At 38.2% G+C, this 20,155-nt stretch overlaps 1 protein-coding gene across 4 annotated transcripts; it reads left to right on the forward strand.

Moving 5' to 3' along the window:
- Window positions 1-199: 199 nt before the first annotated feature.
- Window positions 200-18,540, forward strand: crtc1b (CREB regulated transcription coactivator 1b). 4 transcript variants are annotated; one of them, XM_042415759.1, is made up of 14 exons: window positions 200-1,560; window positions 5,518-5,634; window positions 6,154-6,279; window positions 7,786-7,847; window positions 8,122-8,216; window positions 8,755-8,840; window positions 8,932-8,975; window positions 9,262-9,485; window positions 11,045-11,196; window positions 11,396-11,629; window positions 12,323-12,409; window positions 14,272-14,358; window positions 14,448-14,622; window positions 14,760-14,998. In XM_042415759.1, the coding sequence occupies exons 1-14, from the start codon at window positions 1,435-1,437 to the stop codon at window positions 14,891-14,893; spliced, it is 1,749 nt and encodes a 582-aa protein (XP_042271693.1). In that variant the 5' UTR covers window positions 200-1,434; the 3' UTR covers window positions 14,894-14,998. The 4 variants fall into 4 exon arrangements, with proteins under 4 accessions (XP_042271693.1, XP_042271692.1, XP_042271690.1 ...); XM_042415758.1 differs by lacking the exon at window positions 14,760-14,998 and adding an exon at window positions 16,082-18,540 and having other exon boundaries at window positions 203-1,560; window positions 8,770-8,840; XM_042415756.1 differs by lacking the exon at window positions 14,760-14,998 and adding an exon at window positions 16,082-18,540 and having other exon boundaries at window positions 204-1,560.
- The last annotated feature ends 1,615 nt before the right edge of the window (window positions 18,541-20,155 follow it).

Consider the following 20,155-nt stretch of genomic DNA (forward strand, 5'->3'; position numbering starts at 1 on the left):
TGTGGCCGAATTTAGTTTTTTCTTCTTTCCTTTACCTTTAATACTTCAAGTAAATTTAACTGATAATACTTCTGTACTAAATGCAGGACTTTTACTTGTAATGGAGTAATTTTACATTGTGGTATTGCTACTTTTACTGAAGTAAAGGATCTGAGAACTTTTCCACCACTGTTCATAGTGAATATTGTTTTGTATCATCGTATCAGATCGTACACATCTGCCAACAGCTTGAGCAAACAACACTTTTTTTCCCATCACTTTATTTATAGAAAGCATCACAACATGTGCAACATTAATACAATAACAGAAAACAAATAGGCATCATAATGAAATAAAGATAACATAAAGGACTTCACTTTCATTTTGTTGATACGGTCAAGATGGTAACAGGACAAAAGATAAAAGTAATAATAAATAAATAAATAGAAAATAACAAAAAGTAGGCAACAAAATCAGATTTCTTAAAATAAATCTTGGAGTAACTAACTGTATGTGCACATTTCTCATTGTTTATCAGTTGGATAGACTCAAAATACTTTCTAAATTCAATCATGAAAAGTTCAAACGATGGGCGAGATCTTGAGAACTCAGATTTATGGATGTGAAATTTTCCCAGTAAAATTAATAAGTTGACAGAACTTTCTCGTTTTTGCTTTCATAGTTTAGTATTACATCCTTGGATTCCAGTTTAATTGAATGGTTGGTTTGAGTGTCAAAATAATCCTCAATTTTTTTTTTCCAGAATCCTGATGTATACTGACATTCATAAAGTAGATGTTTAGTTGTGTCTTCTTTTGTTTTATTTTACATAAATCACTTTTGTTATCGATACCCACAAATCAGCTTTATTGAAACAAATATACAACAAGTTTACAGTACCTTGTGTATACAACTACAAAAACACCAGGGGAAAGCTTAAAAATAAAGTTAAATAAATATCTTGTAAGCTACAGTGGTCATATTTTTAAACAGCTTTTTTGTTTGTACATTCAGATATTGAAGAAATTATTCTGTTATATGGACAGTCAGCTCTGAAAAGTTTGGATTTTTGCTTAAGAATTTGGTATGTGAATATAAAATTTGGTCAAAATAGTAAGCAAATTAATCAAATTAATTTTTAATCAGATTCCTGCCATATTACGTGAATCCAAACAATACATTTTTCCAAAGTAATACTAAGTGAGGGGAGACATGATCAGCAATAAATCGTGACCATTTACTCCACAGTTGTTTTATATGGGGGCAAGACCGAAATAAACGTATCAGCGTTTCTGTGAGCTCCCCACCAAAGGTGCAACTCACATCAATGCCTGTCTCGAGTTTCTGTGAAAAGCGACACACCACTTTCGTGCCGCTGACAGTGCGTGATGACGACACCAGAAGGCCCTAGCGTGGTGTGTAGCGTAACATTCCATTCAGAAGAAGAGGAGAAAGATGGCGTCCTCGAACAATCCTCGCAAATTTAGCGAAAAAATCGCTTTGCATAACCAGAAACAGGCGGAGGAGACGGCTGCATTTGAAGAAGTGATGAAAGACTTGAACATCACCAGAGCTGCACGGGTAAGACTTTCACACCCCGGATATTTACATTTTGTTGCATCGCTGTTTTGGCAGCTAGCGACCACTGCGGAGATAAATCTGACCGTTAGTGTAGCTAAAGTTAATATTAACGTCCTCAGCTGCTTCAGCGCATCACCACTCAATTATGATTTCACTCAGCCTGCAGAAAAACACACAATTAATTCAAATACAACAAGCCGCTTTGCGTTAAGTAGCTCAGCTAGCTTGCTGGGATTGTGAATGATGTGTCTGTGGCTGATTATGAACAGTCACTGCTGATGTTTCATTAGCAAACAAACCGTCTGACATGTAGCTGTATCACTGTTTAACAACGTGTTAGGCAGGTCAGCTGAAAGACACGAAACTGGAAACTGGAGCAGAGCTGGCTGAGATGTCTGAGAGGTTTTGTTGGCATTAGTTATGTTAACCAACCTTCCCAGCTGTGATTTCCCCCCACCCCCCCGTGAACCATCCACTACTGACTCAACGTTGGCCGTCGGTAGCATATTAACCACGTTTTTATTTTAACAACAAGCAAACATCAGAGTTTTTGTTAATAAGATTAGCCAGTTTTAGTTATATGTATATTCTTTTTCTTAGATTTTTTAAAATTATTTACCAGAATCATGTTTGTATGTTTTTTTTCTGCATTTTTTTGTTTGTTTGTTTATGTTTGTGTTGATTTTTTTTGTTCTGGTAAGTAATAAAATAATAGTCAGCTTAGATTTTTTTTTTTTTTAATTTACCAGAAAAATGTTTGTATATTTTTGTTTGTTTGTTTTTGTTTGTGCAGTCTTGTGTAAGATGTTTGTATTGATTTGTTTGTTCTGGTAAATAATAATAAAAAAGAAATAGTCAGCTTTAATTATATCTATTTTTAGATGTTTTATTATTTACCAGAACAATGTTTGTATATTTTGTTTGTCATTGTTGGTGTTTTTTTATTTTTGTTGTTGTCGTTGTTTTAAAAACTTTTTATTTGTGCCATACAGTTCAAACATTCTATCATTTAATACATAAACATCTCCACATTCTCTTATATATCTTCACATATAAACTTCATAGTATAGAGACAGCATGTAGAGGGGGGAAAAGAGACAACAAACATGGTATAACTGAAAAAATACTTATTTTTAAATAAATAAATGAAAAATAAAAATACACAAGAGCTAGCCAGCTCTTTGTTTTTGGCATAGCCAATATCCATCCATGGTGACCATCCATAAGACTGTCCATTTTCAGCTGTATTTCCGCTGTGACCTTTTCCATAATAAACACCTCCATTCACCTTTTTTTGCCATTGTTTTATGTTTGAGGGTTGTGGCTGCAACTGTAAGATTATAATCATTCTTTTAGCTTTTAAAAGTAAGGTCCTTAATAAATTCATTTTCCTTTTCATCAGATAAATAGCTTTGGTTCAAAGTTTAGTTTTGTATCCAAAATCTGTTCTATTTCCTTTTCCTTATCCGCAGTTTTGGACAGGCCCATAATACATGTCAAATGTCTGGTGGCCATGACCCCTCCAACATAATCGAGAAGAGTTTCCATATTTCGCCATTATGACCAGAGTTCTGAAATACCTGTTTTTGACCTTCCAGTCAAACTCCCTCAAATTTGGACTATTTGTTAGTTTATGAACAGACAGGCATGTTTCATCCCATTTGTTTTCAGAAATTACAGTGTTCAGTTCCAGTTCCCTTCTTCAATTTTTTTTTAAATTTTTTTACTATCCAAATCTTTATTGTTAAAATCATGTTGCAGTGCTCCATAGAATCTTGAAATAATTGTTTTCTTCAACTTTGTTGTTTTGTTTTGTCTTGTTTTTGTTAGTGCTTGTGCAGTCTTGCAGAGGATATTTGTGTTGATTTGTTTTGTTCTGGTAAATAATAAACAATTAGCCAGCTTTAAACAACCCACATGCTTCTGTTTTACTAGCTCTGTTTCATAGCTTTTTATGGAGAGTTTTAAGGGCTGAGGGTTAGGGTCTATATATAAATACATAAATAATTTTATTATTAAATTCTTGAATAAATGAATGATTAATCATGCAATGTAATGCCTAATTGTCACCATAAATAAATAAATCGCAAATTAAATAAAACAGACATTAAAAATATAAATGTTAAATCTATTTGTGTATTGAGTCATTTTTATATATATAAAATATATATATATTTATATATTTACATATTTGTACATATTACATATTGTGTAACTTGCTGCAGCAAAATAAATATATGTGTGAACTTCATCCATCAAAAGTCAAACAATGAACAGTGTTACAGACCCAACAGGATCTGGGATCGTGAATACAGGTTCATTAATTTCTGTGTCAGTCAGGGTCGATATTATTCCAATTCATTCAGCGAAGCCCCCAATCTGATCTAAAAAAGCATAGGAATTGGCATTTGCCTCCATTTGCTCAGCTACAGCCCACATATCTACCATGGTAGCATGAAAGATTTCATCAAGGTCCTGACCGGGTGCTGCCATCTTGAATTAGGCAAAAGTAGTAGATTCAAGTTCAACCACCAATCGCAGGGCAGAGTCCAACCCCTGACTTTTGATGGATGAAGTTGACGCATTTATTCATTTCACTTAAAAAAATCATAAATAGATAAATATGTGAATAAATAAATGACTATACGAATAAATAAATAAATATAGAAGTGTATATGTGTTATGTGTATATATATATATAAATGAATACATTTAGCATTTACATATTTAATGTCTTATTTAATTTGCGATTTATTTATTTATGGTGACAACTAAGCATTAAATTATGTAATTATTTATTCATTTATTTAAGCATTTAATTACATGATTATTTAAGTATTTATGTATTTAGTTTCAGCCCTTAAAACCTACCATAGATTTAACTGTTAAACTCTACATCTGTTAACTTAAGTCAGGGTAAGTTTGGCAACTTTCTGTAAATAGTTGCTGATTAATCTGCTTATTATTTTATTGATAACATCACGTTGACGTCTGGGAAGCTGTGATGGGCATTTTATAGATGAAATGATTAGCATTTATACATTAAATCAATTAGAAGATGAATAGAATAATCTATAATGAAAATCTAATTTTCCTCGATTGAAATAGTGGAATGATCTGTTCTGTCCAACCAACACTCACAAACTGAAAGATATTGAGTTTACAATAATATAAAATAGAAAAAAGCATCTTCAGAGTTTATAAGCAGGAACAAGACTTATTTGAAAAATGACTTAAATGACTAATCGATTATTAAAATTGTTGCAAATAAAGTTTCAGTGGACCAACTTATGGATTAACTGACTAATTGTCTCAGCTTTGTTAACCACAAAAGAATAAAACTCTTGTTGCCAGGAAACGTTTGGGCTAATTGTTGGCCCTATTGCTGGAAATGATGTCCATTTACCACACGCTGCATCAGTGTTAACCTGAGCTGAACTGCCAGTTACTGCAGGGAAAACAATTAAATGAACAAGTTAGTTTTGTGGCCTCTGCCAGATTTCTTTTGTGTTGCCATCCAAACATCAATCCACTTCATTTGTTCATATCATTTGTTCATATCATTGTTGGTCATAACTGCAATCCATGAGAGGACTTCCATCACAGTGTTTTTGTAATAACACACATGACTTTTGTGACTGGCTTTGCATCAAGACATGTGGCTAATGAAATGGGCCAGGTGTGTTACACGTTGAGTCTGATTGTAATAACACCAAGCTGTCAGTCAGGTGTCACTTTCATCAGCTGATGTGATTTTTATTTGCTTTTGTCTATGTTGATTGTTCATGAAACAGCCACATGTGCCTGTCTCATCATGTTTCATCTGTCAAAATTGATTCCTTAATCTTTCACTTTCACCACCGTGGACTGGCAGGCATCACTCATTTTCAGCATCACTTTTTTTGTGTATCAGATCAATCATTCACTCATGCTTTCATGCAATTTTACTTTGCACAGTTGCAGTTACAGAAGACCCAGTATTTGCAACTAGGGCAGAATCGTGGACAGTACTATGGAGGCTCACTGCCCAATGTCAATCAGATTGGAAATGGCAACATTGACCTGCCTTTTCAGGTGAGCCCTTAGCCTCTCTCGGCTGGTAAATCAATGGTTTATTCTCGTTCAGTGTACCTTTTTGTTAGCTGTTGGTGAAAATATTGGATATAAAAAGGTTGCAGGTGCATCTCTAGTGTTGGTGAAAGATTGGCTTAAAACAGAGTTACCAATAAAGCCATTTAGGAAAGTGCAGGATTAGCTTAAGCTACAATGGCAGTACACCATCACAGTTGTGTAGTCAGACCAGGTTGTCTTATGGTTCAGGAGCGAAAGGAAGCCAGAAGTTTACTACAAGGTCACCAGTTCTGCCCTGCAGTGTAATTTGGTTCCTAAATTTTAAAGTATATCATTGCTTGTCATGGCTTTCCATCTTTAAATACATTTGCCAACTCAAGCATCAATATGGGGGGCCCATGGCTTGACTCATTTTGAAATGAACACATTTGCACCATTGATCCTAAGACATTTTTGGCACAATTTTTTGTGTAAGTAAGCTGTGTGGCTGGACTCATTGACCTGTGAGTGTGTTCACTCTAGAACTCGGTGCTGGATACCAGTCGGACAACCAGGCACCACGGGCTGGTGGAGCGTGTTTACCGTGACCGGAACCGCATCACGTCTCCTCACCGCCGGCCGCTGTCGGTCGACAAACATGGACGTCAGATATCCTTTTTTTTTGAAACGCATGTTGCTGAGGATGTGTTGACTATATTTGTTATTTCTTTGGGCATCTTGACAGTCATTTGGAAATACTTGAACCTCGGTCTGTTTAGCCTACCTCCAGTAATAGACAGGTTATGTTGTTTTAAGTCAGTTATCTTGAACGATTTAGATATTTCCAGAGACATAACAGTCGTGTTGAGCCAATAGTCAACAATTGACAAAGTGCTAAACCTCTCCAGGTGGAATACATGTTTATTAGACTAATAAGACTGTGTTTTTTTTTTTATTCATAGGCGTACTAACCCTAAACGAGGTGTGCACCTGTGGGTTGTGAAGAATACATAAAAAACAATTATCATTTGAGACCTCAGGGAAGCAGATTAATTAACGGTGGTTTCTCAACACATAAAAAAACACCAGATGTCATGATAGAAAAAGGAGAAATCATGTCTGCTCAACCTCCACAGCGCTGCATAGTTCAACATATTTGGACTGCATTTATAGACCATATTTATATAACGCTTTTCTAGTCTACCAACCACTCAAAGGACTTTACAACACATTCATCCATTCATACACTAATGGCGGAGGCTGCCATGCAGGGTGCCAACCTGTTCATCAGGATTTCAAACAAATAATCCATTTACACCTGGCATTAACATGTGATCTGTATCTGGATACGTAATCTGGATATAGAAAAACATATGTTCATGCAAGATGTAAATGCAATCAGAACGCATTGTGGTCAGAATGCGATCGGATCGGCCAGACCACATCTGGAAATGGTCAGGTGGCATTGTAATCAGATCTCAGACAGGTGTAAATGCAATCTGTACAGTGTGGTCACATTCATAAGAAAAAAATCGTCCCCGCAAGTGGAAAGGTCACCTCGCTCCGTCTCTTCCTGCCAGCTAAAGAAAGCTCCGTAAAAGCTACAAGTAGTCGTGGTAACTAGACATCTCCCCTCACAAAAAAGTGGGTGATATCCGTACGTGGCAGCAGTTTCCTTGACCTGGGACACAATACGTTTGTTGACAAGTCTGCCAGCTCCGCCTGGCTAATTTGGATATTGAGATCCGATCACAGCTGTGAAAACAAGAATATATTTAAATACCAAGTGTAAATGCAAAGACCTATTAATCAGATGTCATTATCCAGATAATGTATCCAGATACAGATCACATGTTAATACCAGGTGTAAATGGGGCCAAAGACTGAGGTGAACTGTTTGTTTCACATTTACAGAGAGATACTGAATGATACAATACGAGACGGTGCATTGTTAAACTCCTTTTGATAGTATTGTTCTTAGAAATGTGTTCCACCATTAGAATAACAAGAGACTGAAGCCTTATTCAATGTAACGGGATCCAAATAACACTTGTGTGTGGTAATCTATTATGTGTCAGGTCTATTAGCTTTAATCAGCCAAGAGGCATGAAAGTATGGATTAGCTCAGATCCATTTTTCATCCCCTCTAACTTTATTACCCTTAACTAAATTCACATTGACAGCTGTCCTTACAGCTCAGTTTACCTCTCCCCACCGCCAGACACTAGCTGGAGAAGGTAAGCCATCTCCCCTTATCCATTTGCCAAAATGATACCCAGGACAAACACAGCTCCCAAAAATGAAATTACATGACACTGTACAGCTTCGTAGCTACAAAATGTCCAAACTCAGACGACATGAAGGCAGCCATACATGGACTGTATTATGGCAACTATATCTTTATATATATCTACTATATCACAAAGAGAATTGACAGAAGAACTGGCAGTGTGCCTTCATCAGGGATTTGGTTTGGATTTTGCTGACATCTCATCTTTCTAACACCTACAGGACAAATTCAGACTCCGCCTTACATCAGAGTGCCATGAATCCTAAGCCCCAAGAGGTGTTTGCTGGGGGATCACAGGAGTTGCAGCCTAAACGAGGTAATGGAAGATCCAGTTACAAAGACACAGAGCTGCTTTTATTTATTAATGCGCAGTGCGCTAATGCAAGCGGCAAACTTTAAATGACATGAAAGAGTTGATGTTGCAAAGAAGTTATGCTCCTGGTGTGCAATTGCAGATCTAGACTCTCAGTGAAATATGTATGAAGTAAATGGATACTGATCTCTGGCAGAGAACTGCTTCAGTATGCTGTTTCAGTACTTAGATGGCTGTAGAGGAGCAAAATCTCTGAATGGAGCTGACTCTGGGTGATCTACAGAGGAGGATCAATAATTCACTGTTATACATGGATTATGTCTTTTTCTGTGTGAGGCTCTGATATAATGAAACCAAGATTGGCTGGCATCCACTCAGTCTGTCTAATGGTCACCTTGCTATTTTTAGACAGTAAGGAATCTTGTGCATAGCACTCTATTCTGCTTGACTGGCTGGGATATTGATGACTCATTTCTTGCACTGATTTGAATTATGTATTTTGTCATAGCAAGCAACTGTGTCTTACTGTTTCACTAATTAGTACTGCTGCTAACAGTGCCTGGGACGGAGAATTCAGAGTCAAATGCAGACAAGGACGCGCAGAAACAGTTGTGGGATGACAAGAAGGTACTGATGGGGAAAAGAAAGGACTGCACACTTGTTATGATACATGTAAACCACTTCAGATTGGTTGCTCATGTTTATGTTTTGTCCTCAGGATGATTCATCAAAGCCCAACACATGTGATGTTCCAGGAATCAAGTGAGTATATGATATTGTGTAAGATATTGTGTCCTATGATGGTTTAAATGCTATTTCAGAGGCTTTTTAATCCTGAAGAATATGATGACAAAAACATTTTTGATTTGAAAAAAGGCAAAAATTAAAGAGTTGCATTATGGCGCAGAGTATCTTTGTCTTTAGTTGGAACGTTTCTATAGTTGTGTTGGTCAGTCGAAGCTTAGAGCTTGTACAGTGTCGTAGGAAAACAAAGCACAGTGATATCAGAGTGGTTTTTCTCATGCCTGATAGAACTTGTGTCTTTTAGTATATTCCCATCACCAGACCAGGAATTGAACCCATCCGTGCTCCCAGCTGCGCACAACACCGGCGGTTCGCTGCCTGATCTAACCAACATCCAGTTCCCTCCTCCGCTGTCCACCCCGCTGGACCCTGAGGACACCGTGGCCTTCCCCTCCCTCAGCTCGGCCAACAGCACAGGCAGCCTGACCACCAACCTCACCCACCTGGGCATCAGCGCTGCCAGCCATGGTAACAACCGCTGTTTGATCTTTGTAAGGTGGGGAGGGAAAACAGATGGTGTAAATTTCACAGCGCAAAGGAAAAGTGCTGTATACTGTCTACTTCATCTGCAGCTGAATACATTTTGTTATGAACATTGTTTAACAAAGACATTCATAACATTGTGTGGGAGAAAAGTTCCTGATATATTCAGATGTGTTTTGTTGAAGCAGATAGTATGCATTAGATTTTTGCTGTAGTTTCTGCATAGTCATGTAAATGAAGTACCTGGTTTAGTTTATCAAATTAAAAGATAAAGAGAAACAACGATCTTTGGGAATCTCACAAATCAATTTCAAATCTTCGTGTCATGATTTGATTCAGAATCAATTCTTGATTCAAAACCTATTCTTGATTCTATAAATAGAAAGGCTCTTGCTCCACTGCACTGTGTCCTAAACCATTCAATCATGTCCTTTGTCGACTGAACTGCAATATGTAATATAGCTGGCAGTCAGGCTCACTGGGCTTGATGAAGGTCACTGTCTGGCAAACAGCTGAAGCAGATAAAAGTTTGTGCTTTTTGATTTAAAAAAAAGTTAACTGCATTTTTCTTCTTCCTGTACAAGAAAAACTAAATTAAAGTGTTATTTACTGATTAACATCACTGTAACATCATTGTATATATTAGTTAAATCTCCAGCAGTGGACAAACAGCCTCTTTGTTGCATCATTAGTACCAGGAAAAACCCGTCGTTATCCAAAACGCTGGACGGGGGCGCAGGGCTTTTGAAACGGAACAGATTACCAACCCAGTTATTTTCTTCACTGGTTTAAGTTTTGTTGTGTTGCAGTGGGTGTTGGTCAGCTGGTGTCGTGTGTTTAGTACTGGAGTTTGGTGCTCCACTCTACTAAAGTTGGACACTCAATGATATATATATGATATATATATATAGAGAGAGAGAGATATGGATATATTTATAAAATCAGAAAAATGTTGCCAACATCATTCTCAAAATACCTTTTAAAAAATAGCAGGGTACAAAATCTTTTTCCTTATCTGCCACCTTTAGTGTAGCACATGCAGTGTTGGCATGAGTGTGCAGTCTGGATCAGCAGGCTGCTGGCTGCTTTTTTATCATTTCTGATGGTTTGGCCTCATCTGAGCTGATGATCAATTTGGCTCAACGGCATCAATTAGTCACTGCCTCTCAGTTGAAAAGCTAATGTGGAAAAAACAAAATTGCCATGTAAGAGTTGTAAAATACAGAGACTGCTTTCATTGTCACATAAATTTTAATTTTACATTCAGACTGTTATGCATCCCACACATACAGATATCAAAATGTACAAGTCATATGCACAGTTAATTTATTATGACTTTAGATTCTACATTTCATTATCATAGAATTTAGCTGTAGGTGGAGTCACTAGATGTAAAAATATTATATATAATATATATATTTTGTTTTGTGTTTTTGAAGGTCTTTCTTTAAATAAGAGTCAGTCGTGCAAGTCGTCATATTGAAATGGCGAAGTGTTGTTGTTGGATTTGGTCTCAAGTGTACTGTTACTTTCTTCCTTGCCAGGGATCCCCACCTCCTCTCAGCCCACCATGACTGTAACAGCACAGCGCCGCCAACCTCCCGTGGTGCCGCTCACCCTCACCTCTGACCTCCATCTTCAACAGTCCCCACAGCAGCTCTCATCCACCCTGTCCTCGCCCGTAAACATCACACAGGTAAGGTTTTACTGGCAGCTTAACTTAAAGTTGTAGTTGACAGTTTTACAGTTGTGTTAAAACCAGCTGTGTATTCCAAACTAAATAAATTTTTGCCGCACTGGACTTATAACTAAACTTATACTCAAATAAACCACCAATCATCACATCACATCACATGAGCCTGGCCTAAAGAGAGTCTGTGTGCGTCTTTCCGCAGGCTTTGCCAACTGAGTCGTTGACCCTGGAGCAGCAGCTCTCCCAGTACCCCCTGTTCAACCAGCTGACGGCTCAGGCCCAGGCTCAGCTGATCAGCGACCTGCAGAAACAGCAGCAGGCCTTGCCTCAGGGCATCCAGCTCATCGCCTTGCCGACTTCGGTCTCCACTGGTTCGGCCACTGCCAGCAGCCCCTCCCCAGACAGCCAGACCACCGCCAGCATGAGCATCAGCTCGGTAAGGCACCCGGAGATCTTGTCAGAAACATCAAGTAGAAACACGGATAACTATGAATCTGATTAAATGCCTGGGATTCTATTGCTTATTCTTGAGCGTGTTTACATTTTCCACCCTAATTCCGTGAAAGTTTTCAGGCAGTCTAGACTACATCCTGGTAAACATGTTCACATCCGTCTTATTCTACTGAGCTTTGACATTGATTTGTCATTTTGTAGAGTGACTAATGACAGCTGCCCGGAAATTATGTCCAGTTACCTTCAAAGCAGAACATTTTATTAGTTGTCTGATGCTCACATTTTTCTAAGGAAGCTGCTTGCAGGACAAATTCATTTTCTACAGTTTTCTCAGCTTTTGTAGCTTTTCAGATGTAGTTGGTTGAAGATGTATGTCTATAACCACATCAAAATACTGCACACTTTTGACCATCCTTTTAAAACACACTAGCTAATTCAACTTTACTTTTGAACTACATATATTCACACAAGAGAAGGATGAATAGACATTGCTATTGTACAGTCACATGCAGACAAACTGGGCAGTCGGAAAGTTTGGTGGTGAGTGTTCATTTTTCCCACCCTCTGTACATAATGAGTAGATCATTAGCTGACGCCATCTCACATCCTGTCCTTTGAGAATTGTGTGTGACAGGCATAGAGCTTAGTGCTTAGCTAACCCTCTTCCCTCCAACAGTACCGCAATCAGACTGGCTCACCAGCCACTCAGTCTCCAACCTCCCCAGTCTCCAATCAAGGCTTCTCCCCCGGCGGTTCGCCTCAAGTAAGGGCCCACCCACCGAGCTAGCTGCTTTTTGGGGAAGGGCTTTGCGCCTGGGGGAAAGCTAATTGTAGATGAGTTAGGCTGCTTTTCATTCTTTGTATCAGCAGTTAACCAACCATGGTGTCGACAGCTGCATAACTCATTTCCTCATCACCACTGTCAACTCTGTTCACTGTGTGCATGAAAACATGGCAATAGTTTGTCGATGGAGGCCCTAATCATTTGATACTCTAAATATGTTAATGTAGCAAAACTCATAAGTTGTTAGTATGATTGAAACAATATTTTCATGTAGTGAGCTGTAGGGATTTCTAAGTAGTTTCACAGGACAGGAAGTATATTAGCTTTTTTCTTACCCATAAACAGCCTTCTTTCAGAGTAATTCTTGCTTATATTTTGGGTCACTAATACACTTGATTATTGCCAGTCAGAAGTTTTTTAGCAGCTAGTTTGAGCACAGAGCCTCAGTTTACAGCTGGTATACACATACACATAAACACATCATGTCTTTCCCTCTGTTGGGGAAAGAGTCATCAGAGCCTTATTCCATCTTCAGTAAAACATTTGGCAGAAAGGCAAAAGCAGCTGCATGTGTTTTAATAATACACTTCATGTGTTTAGTGTTTTTCAAGGTGCAGGGCCAGTTGATGGCAAAAGGCCACATCAAGAAAAGCAGTCACTATGACAAAAAGAAAAAATTAGAAACAAAATAAGAGATAATTTTATTTAGTTGAGAACTTGTAAACTTAAGAATGTGAGGTCAAACATAAACCTAAAGACTGGGCTTTCATGCGCTGATCAACCTCTAAGTTATCAGTTATCAGTGAACAAATGTTGAAAAATGGTTCGCCTTGGACTCTACCACTGAAAGAAAGCCAATCACACCGTGATGACTCTATATGTTCATTGGTGCTTTTCTCATTGCGAAGATATTTTAGAGGGGAAATTCCAGTATTTATCAACCAGGGTGGTAGTCTCATTTTTTTTATCCATTAGTCTCTTATCTGACTGATTAGTCATGCCATTTTACTCATCACCCCTGCTGTAGAGATGTGAGAAAGTTTCTCCTTCAGCTTTCCAAATAATTAAAATTCAACAGCAATCATTTGTCTGAGTTCGAGCGAAAGAAACCACACAAAGCAGGTCCTGAGAAATCCCAGGAGCCGATGTGGCAAACAGCCTGAGCTACAGCTACTCAAAGACAAATGACGATTTCTGAAGCTTCGGAGGCTCATGCTCCTTTTTCTGATTAACTTTATGAAGTTCCTCAAATCTCTGCAACAAAGGCAGTGAGTAAATTATCCTGACTAACAATGGACAACAATATAACAGTCAGGTTGACAGATACTAGAATTTCCCTTTAAGTCGACTTGTGTTTGTGTCATCGTGAACAGGGCTGCCGCAGTCATCACATCACTGTCATCACTCATCATGCTCACATTATCGCTATCATATTACTCCAATGTCTCAGTTTTACTTAATCATGTTAAAATTATTAGAGTGTGTGTGTGTGTGTGTGTGTGTGTGTGTGTGTGTGTGTGTGTGTGTGTGTGAAATTTGAATAACCAAAAAATCATTAAACAGCACCACGTTTTCATTTTATTAGCCACGTTTTTTTTATCCTTTTGGAAAATCTGAACCATGACAGCCCTCCTCATGAAAATCATTCGCTTTAGTCACTGCTCAATTGTGTGTTTTGCTTGTGTTTTCTGTCACTCCATCGCTGAAATGTCTGCTTCTCGGCCCGTATAACTTGCTCTTCTGGCTGATTTTTGTTTTTGTGTTTTAATTTTTGCTGCTTTTCTTTAAATTTGGTCTGAATCTTTTTTTTTTTTTTTTGTGGCTCACAATCTTCCTTACAGCATATTCCTGTGGTGGGCAGTATATTCGGCGACTCCTTCTACGATCAGCAGTTGGCATCAAGGCAGACCAACGCTCTTTCTCACCAGGTGACACAAAAAAATAAGCAGCAACGAAAGAAATGTTTACTTCAGATTGTTCCTGATTTTACTCTGAGCTCCGTTTCTCTGCTTTCCAGCTGGAGCAGTTCAACATGATCGAGAACCCCATCAGCTCCACCAGCCTTTACAATCAGTGCTCCACCCTCAACTACACGCAGGCGGCCATGATGGGTCTTACCGGGAGCAGCTTACAAGATTCTCAGCAGCTCGGCTACAGTAGCCATGGCAACATCCCCAACATCATCCTAACAGGTAGCCACGCCACCAGACGCACTTTTACCCCTGTAGCTTATTGTATACGCGTGACTCACCAACACAGCCGTGTCTTTCCTCAGAAGGTTTTAGTTGTTCGGTCGCACAAACTATCCGTCATCTATTTTTGGCTGCAGTGTGTTTTCAGGCAGAGCAGAGTGACAGGTGGGAGAGACGGAGGATGACAAACTCACAAAGGGGAGGAGATCAGGAACTGAGGGAAAGAGAAGGAGTGATATGGAGAAGAATTGAGGGAGGGATGAATAACTGAATGAGAAAGATGAGAGAGAAGAAGAAGCATGAGAGAGGGACAGAAACAGATGGGGAGGGATTAAGACTGGGGGGACACATGACAAACTCCTGCCTCAGTTTCAGCTGGACCTCTTGTATGTTTTCACTATGTTTATATAAATTCCAGTATAATAACACACTCGGTAAAATAGTCATTGGAGATTTTCTGTTGCTATTTAGCTGCAGAAGTAGTGTATATTTTCACCCTCACCCACTGCCCTCTAATGCCACACTGCCAAAACTTCTTGCCACCCCATGTAAAATTTTCTAGATCCACCACTGGGCCACAACACCACACACTGTTTGTTTGGACATGTAATAATGTCTGCTTAAGACACAACATGGCTGCATTTAATAGTTCTTTTAGTGAAAAATTATTTTAAGGAGATTTTTCCAGACGTCTTGTATCTACATATCATTAATTCTTTGTCAGCTTGGTCCAACAAATTACAACCACAGGAACCACTGGTTTGTTAAATACATTTAAGGTTGATGAAAGCCTTTAAAATATAATAATGTTGGATGTTTTTGTCTATATATATTAACTTTCCAGACTTAGCTAATATACCACGCAATACTAGTTAAAATTGGCAAAAACCATGTTACCTTTAACTTCAAAGTCCCTCTCCGGTCAAAATGGATGTTTGAGCTTCACTGTGCAGAATGATGTATTCGACACTAGAAGGCTTTTTTCACATTCATCTGCTGAAAGTGGAAAGTTTCTCTGAGTCCACCTTAAACCTGAGGGCGTGTACCTACAAGCATGATTTGTTACATCACTACTAGTTTGGAGCCAGTAAACAACTTACACAAGTGTGATGTGGAAACCTGAAGCCTCTAGTGCACATACACAGTGAACAAGGAGACATCTTGTGTCCAGCAGTCTAACTTTTGAAATAAAACTAATTTGCATATTCATAGATTCTGGATTTTTAAGGAAGTATGAAGGAGTAGATGTCAATGTAAGGATTTTTATCATGATAACTGAACATTTTTTTGTGGACAAAACATGTCAGACACCATCTATTATTCAAAGAAGAGGATTTTTATATGTTCTAAAACATGTCTGGAGGGAATCTGTAAATGTTGTTTGCACATGGAGCCTGTCAAACCTGCCCCATCCTTCTATGTCCACCTCCAATTCTTTCTTTGATGTTACGTATTTCAGTCACAGGTGAGTCTCCGCCGAGCCTCTCCAAAGAGCTGACCAACTCGCTGGCGGGCGTCGGCGACGTCAGCTTCGACACAGACTCTCAGTTCCCACTTGACGAGCTGAAGATCGACCCCCTCACCCTGGACGGACTGCACATGCTCAATGACCCCGACATGGTGCTCGCCGACCCTGCCACCGAGGACACGTTCAGGATGGACAGGCTGTAATGTGAGATGCTGACTGTGGCCGAGAACAAGAAGAAAAAAAAAACACACTAACTTGTGAATGGAGAGAAACAAAGGGCAGGATGAACCCTCTCCCTCGTTGCATGGCCGTCCAGCTGTCCGACCTCGCCCTCGACTCCGTGAAGCCCTTTGAAACGATGCGCCACCAAAAGACAACAGGGAAAAAGACATCCAGTGGCTTGCCAGGGAATGGCCTCGCTGTCGTTTTGAATGAGATTGGTCGCTCAGCGCTTTCGCTAGCCTACTGTGTTTACAGTGTACCATTACATGCCACATATATTCCAAAAAAAACGCACATTTGACTTTTTTTTTTCTTTTCATATCCACTTTAATATTTGTTTCTGTTCATATTTGCTTGTAGCAGGAAGCTGCTAGGACATTGGGCTAAACCGTACCCGATAAAACGGCTGTGTTTGGGGAAAAAAAAAAAACAAGGAAAAAACCACCACAGCCAGTTTGCTTGTACCCTGTAATCAAATGAATCGGTTTTCCCATCATGCCGTAACGGCTTTCTATTTCACACTCAAAGCTTTATTTTTGACAACCAAATGTTATTTTCATCATGTACTGTATGTTTTGATGCTTTATGTATTTATATGTTCTATTTATTTATTTGGTTAAAGATTTTATATTCCATTTCGTAATTTCAATTTGATGCCAAAATGCTCTCTGTAGGCATAGTGTAAAATTGCACTGATGTAATTTGTGTCTATTTATTAATTACTAACATATTTATATATGTGTTTATTAAGCTACTTGGTTAATGAAGGAGTGCAAAACCTCCCCATAGTTGCTCTTTGGTGTTCGATGTGCCATTCTCTGATACAGGACGTGGTAGGTGTTGCCATGCTGCAGACGGTCAAATCAAAATATCATAGTTTTTAGCACTGGTCCAGAAAATGCTGCGTGCTCCAGAAATGGGTTGGTTTTACGCCAGTTGAATTAACTTTTTCTGAGAAAATCATCAGGTATTTCTATTTAACTAGAAAGCAAGAAAAACGCGTCCAAATTGATTTTCTGCTCTGAAAAGCCAATATCTCCAGACTGGTCTTTCTTTCAGGGAAGGAAGCTGTCTGTTTTTAAACCAGAGAACACTAAAATCTTAAATCTTTTTAAGTCGTCACTGTGAAATCACCTGATTTTGCCTTACATGAGTATTCTACTGTTCTACTTAAGTGTCTAATGTGACAACGTATTTTCGTAACTTATTGTGACATTTTCTTGTATTTGAGAGGAACTTTTGGTCAGTGATATTTGTGGTTATGTTGTGTAAGGTTTGACAAATCAATGTACTGTATTTTGTAGCGGTACAGTTTATAGCCAAATTGTTGATGTTTTATAAAGTGCGTCAAAAAACTACAAAAAAACTTCGAAGGATGGGTTTAAAGTATTCGAGAAGGAGTGCAAATATGGGGAGGCTTTTTGCTCCTTGACAGGGAAGCTCTAACAAAAACGCTGTTGACTTTCGCCACAGGAGTCCTCAATGATTAATGGTTGATCATTGCATATTGAACGGTAGCAAAGCCTCTAAATGCTTGATGCAAATTTGCATTACTTCATGAATATATTGAGACTTTATTGTAGAATTTCTGACTTCATTTATTTAACTAGATGAAGCATATAAAGGTTATATTTAAGAAAGAATATGAGTATATTTATATGTTTAAAGTATTGTTTTTTTGACAGAACCAAGATCTGCCCCATTCATTCAGTGTTGTAAACAACAAAAATGGTCACAAAAACAATCAGGGATGTAGTAGAGACTAAAATTGTTTACGCCACCTTTTCAACCGAAAAGTGTTTACAAAAGTTTTATCTGAAAATTTCTACATTGATATCATCTCGCACTACATCCATGACACAATGATCCTGCTGATCCGTTGGAACTATTTTGCCAAAATGTGTAGAACAAATTGGGTCAAATGTTTAAACTGTTAAAACACACAGAGACTTCTGCCATGGCCTTTTGTCAGAGTTTCCCTGAGAGTTGTGTGTCAGTCTGTGGGATCATGTTTGGTATATTGTAATGTTTGTGTACAGACATCATTTACTCGACTAAAGCGCTGTTGGGAAGAGGTCCCGACCCCCACGAAAAAGGAATCACGTTTGGTTTACTGCACACCTCTACAGTTGTACAATTTGTTTCCATTTATCGTCTGCTGCACATCTCCATCTAAGGTTTTGTTTGCCTTCAACAGATCTGTGATTCCTATGCAAATGAGACAAAAACTAACAAAACACTTAAAGGAAAAATCCACCTTTGTATCCTTTTACGCTGTTCAACACATTTCAGGAGTTGGATTTATACTTCTGCAGCAGCGTGTTTATTGTTGTGGAGGTTTTTTACAGCCGAGTCTGACATGCATCTCCTCAAAACTGTAAATACACATCAGCTGGTGTTTTCTCCTCTTTGAGTAATTTGAAGAAAAGATCAGTAATCTCCTTTTCAATAAGTAAATTAAATTTATATTGTCATCTAGAGAAACCATTTCAGTTGAAAACTTCCTCCTCGCCGCTCTCTATCAAAAAATGTAAATTATTTGACTAAATAATGAATGCTAAGCTCAGCTATCATCCTGTTTCAGTAGCTGGGCATGTTTGTATTCTGTAATCTGCTCACATTTCCATTTTAAACTTGAATTATTTTCTATATGTCAGAAGATGGAGAAACATGCCAATTTTAATTTCCCAGAGCCCAAAGGATGTCATCAAGTTTCTTACTTTATTTGACCAACAGTCAACCCAGAGATATTCAGTTTACTATCATATATCATGGCAAAGAAAAGCAGCAAATTCTCAAATTTGAGAAGCTGAAACCAGAGTATTTGGCATTTTTGCTCTAAAAATGACTGAAATAGGATGATTATTATTATAGTTGCTGATTAATTTTCTGTCAATTGATAAATCGAGAAATTGTTTTAGCTTAAGAGTGTAATCTCTATATTACTTTGAGTGAATAATACATACTTGTAGTGTCCAATCTAGTGTTGCAGTGGTGCTTTGACAATCAACGAGTGAAATCGTACGCTTAACTAAAGATCAGAGGAACACGTCAATGGAGAAGCATAAATCCAGCTTCACTTGTCATAAAAGTGTCATTTTCTTTATCTTTTCTGTTTTGTTTTTGTTTTGTTTTTCGTGCAACACTCCCCCTGCCTTGTTGTCCTGTGCTTCAATTGGTGATTTTGTAAATTTTTACAGAATTCCTCTCCACCATGACACATTTCTCTTCCTGTGTGACTGTTGAACAAAACTGCTGCTTTAGAAATAAGCCCTTTTCCTCAAATTCTGAGGGATTTGAAGTCAAACATGATTTACTTTGAATGTTTTTTTTTTTTAGATCATTGAAACATTTGAGAAATGTGAGATACTAGTGTTTTTGTTCCTCTTAAGTTGGATTTTTCCTTTTAAGTCACTGAAACAAATGTATAGAAAACATTCTTTGCAGATTACATGTTTCCAAAGGTTTTCATTCCTAAAAATATACACTTATGTGTTTGAGCCAAACTTCACTGTTGCGTAGCCAATAACGCCAGTGATTTGAGCTTTCCTGTAGTTTCCTTTTCTTCCGTCATCATGCTGAATACTAGTCGTTCACACTGACCTTGTACATACGCTATAGCTGAAACAAAATGCATGACTAAACTGACAGTCAAAACCTCTAAACGAAGGCCTTCTATAGCTCCGCAGGTTTGATTTGTGTAACATAACGCTACCACAAAGTCTAAAGGGATGCATGTCTGGGTTTCTCCTGTGCGACAGTTTCCTGTTAAGTGACTCTGTTACCTCCATCTCTGTATAATGCTACTTCACGAATGATAAAAGAATGTATTTTCTGCGGCAG

Source organism: Thunnus maccoyii, chromosome 7 (genome assembly GCF_910596095.1).
Source record: "Thunnus maccoyii chromosome 7, fThuMac1.1, whole genome shotgun sequence".
Lineage (NCBI taxonomy): Eukaryota > Metazoa > Chordata > Actinopteri > Scombriformes > Scombridae > Thunnus > Thunnus maccoyii.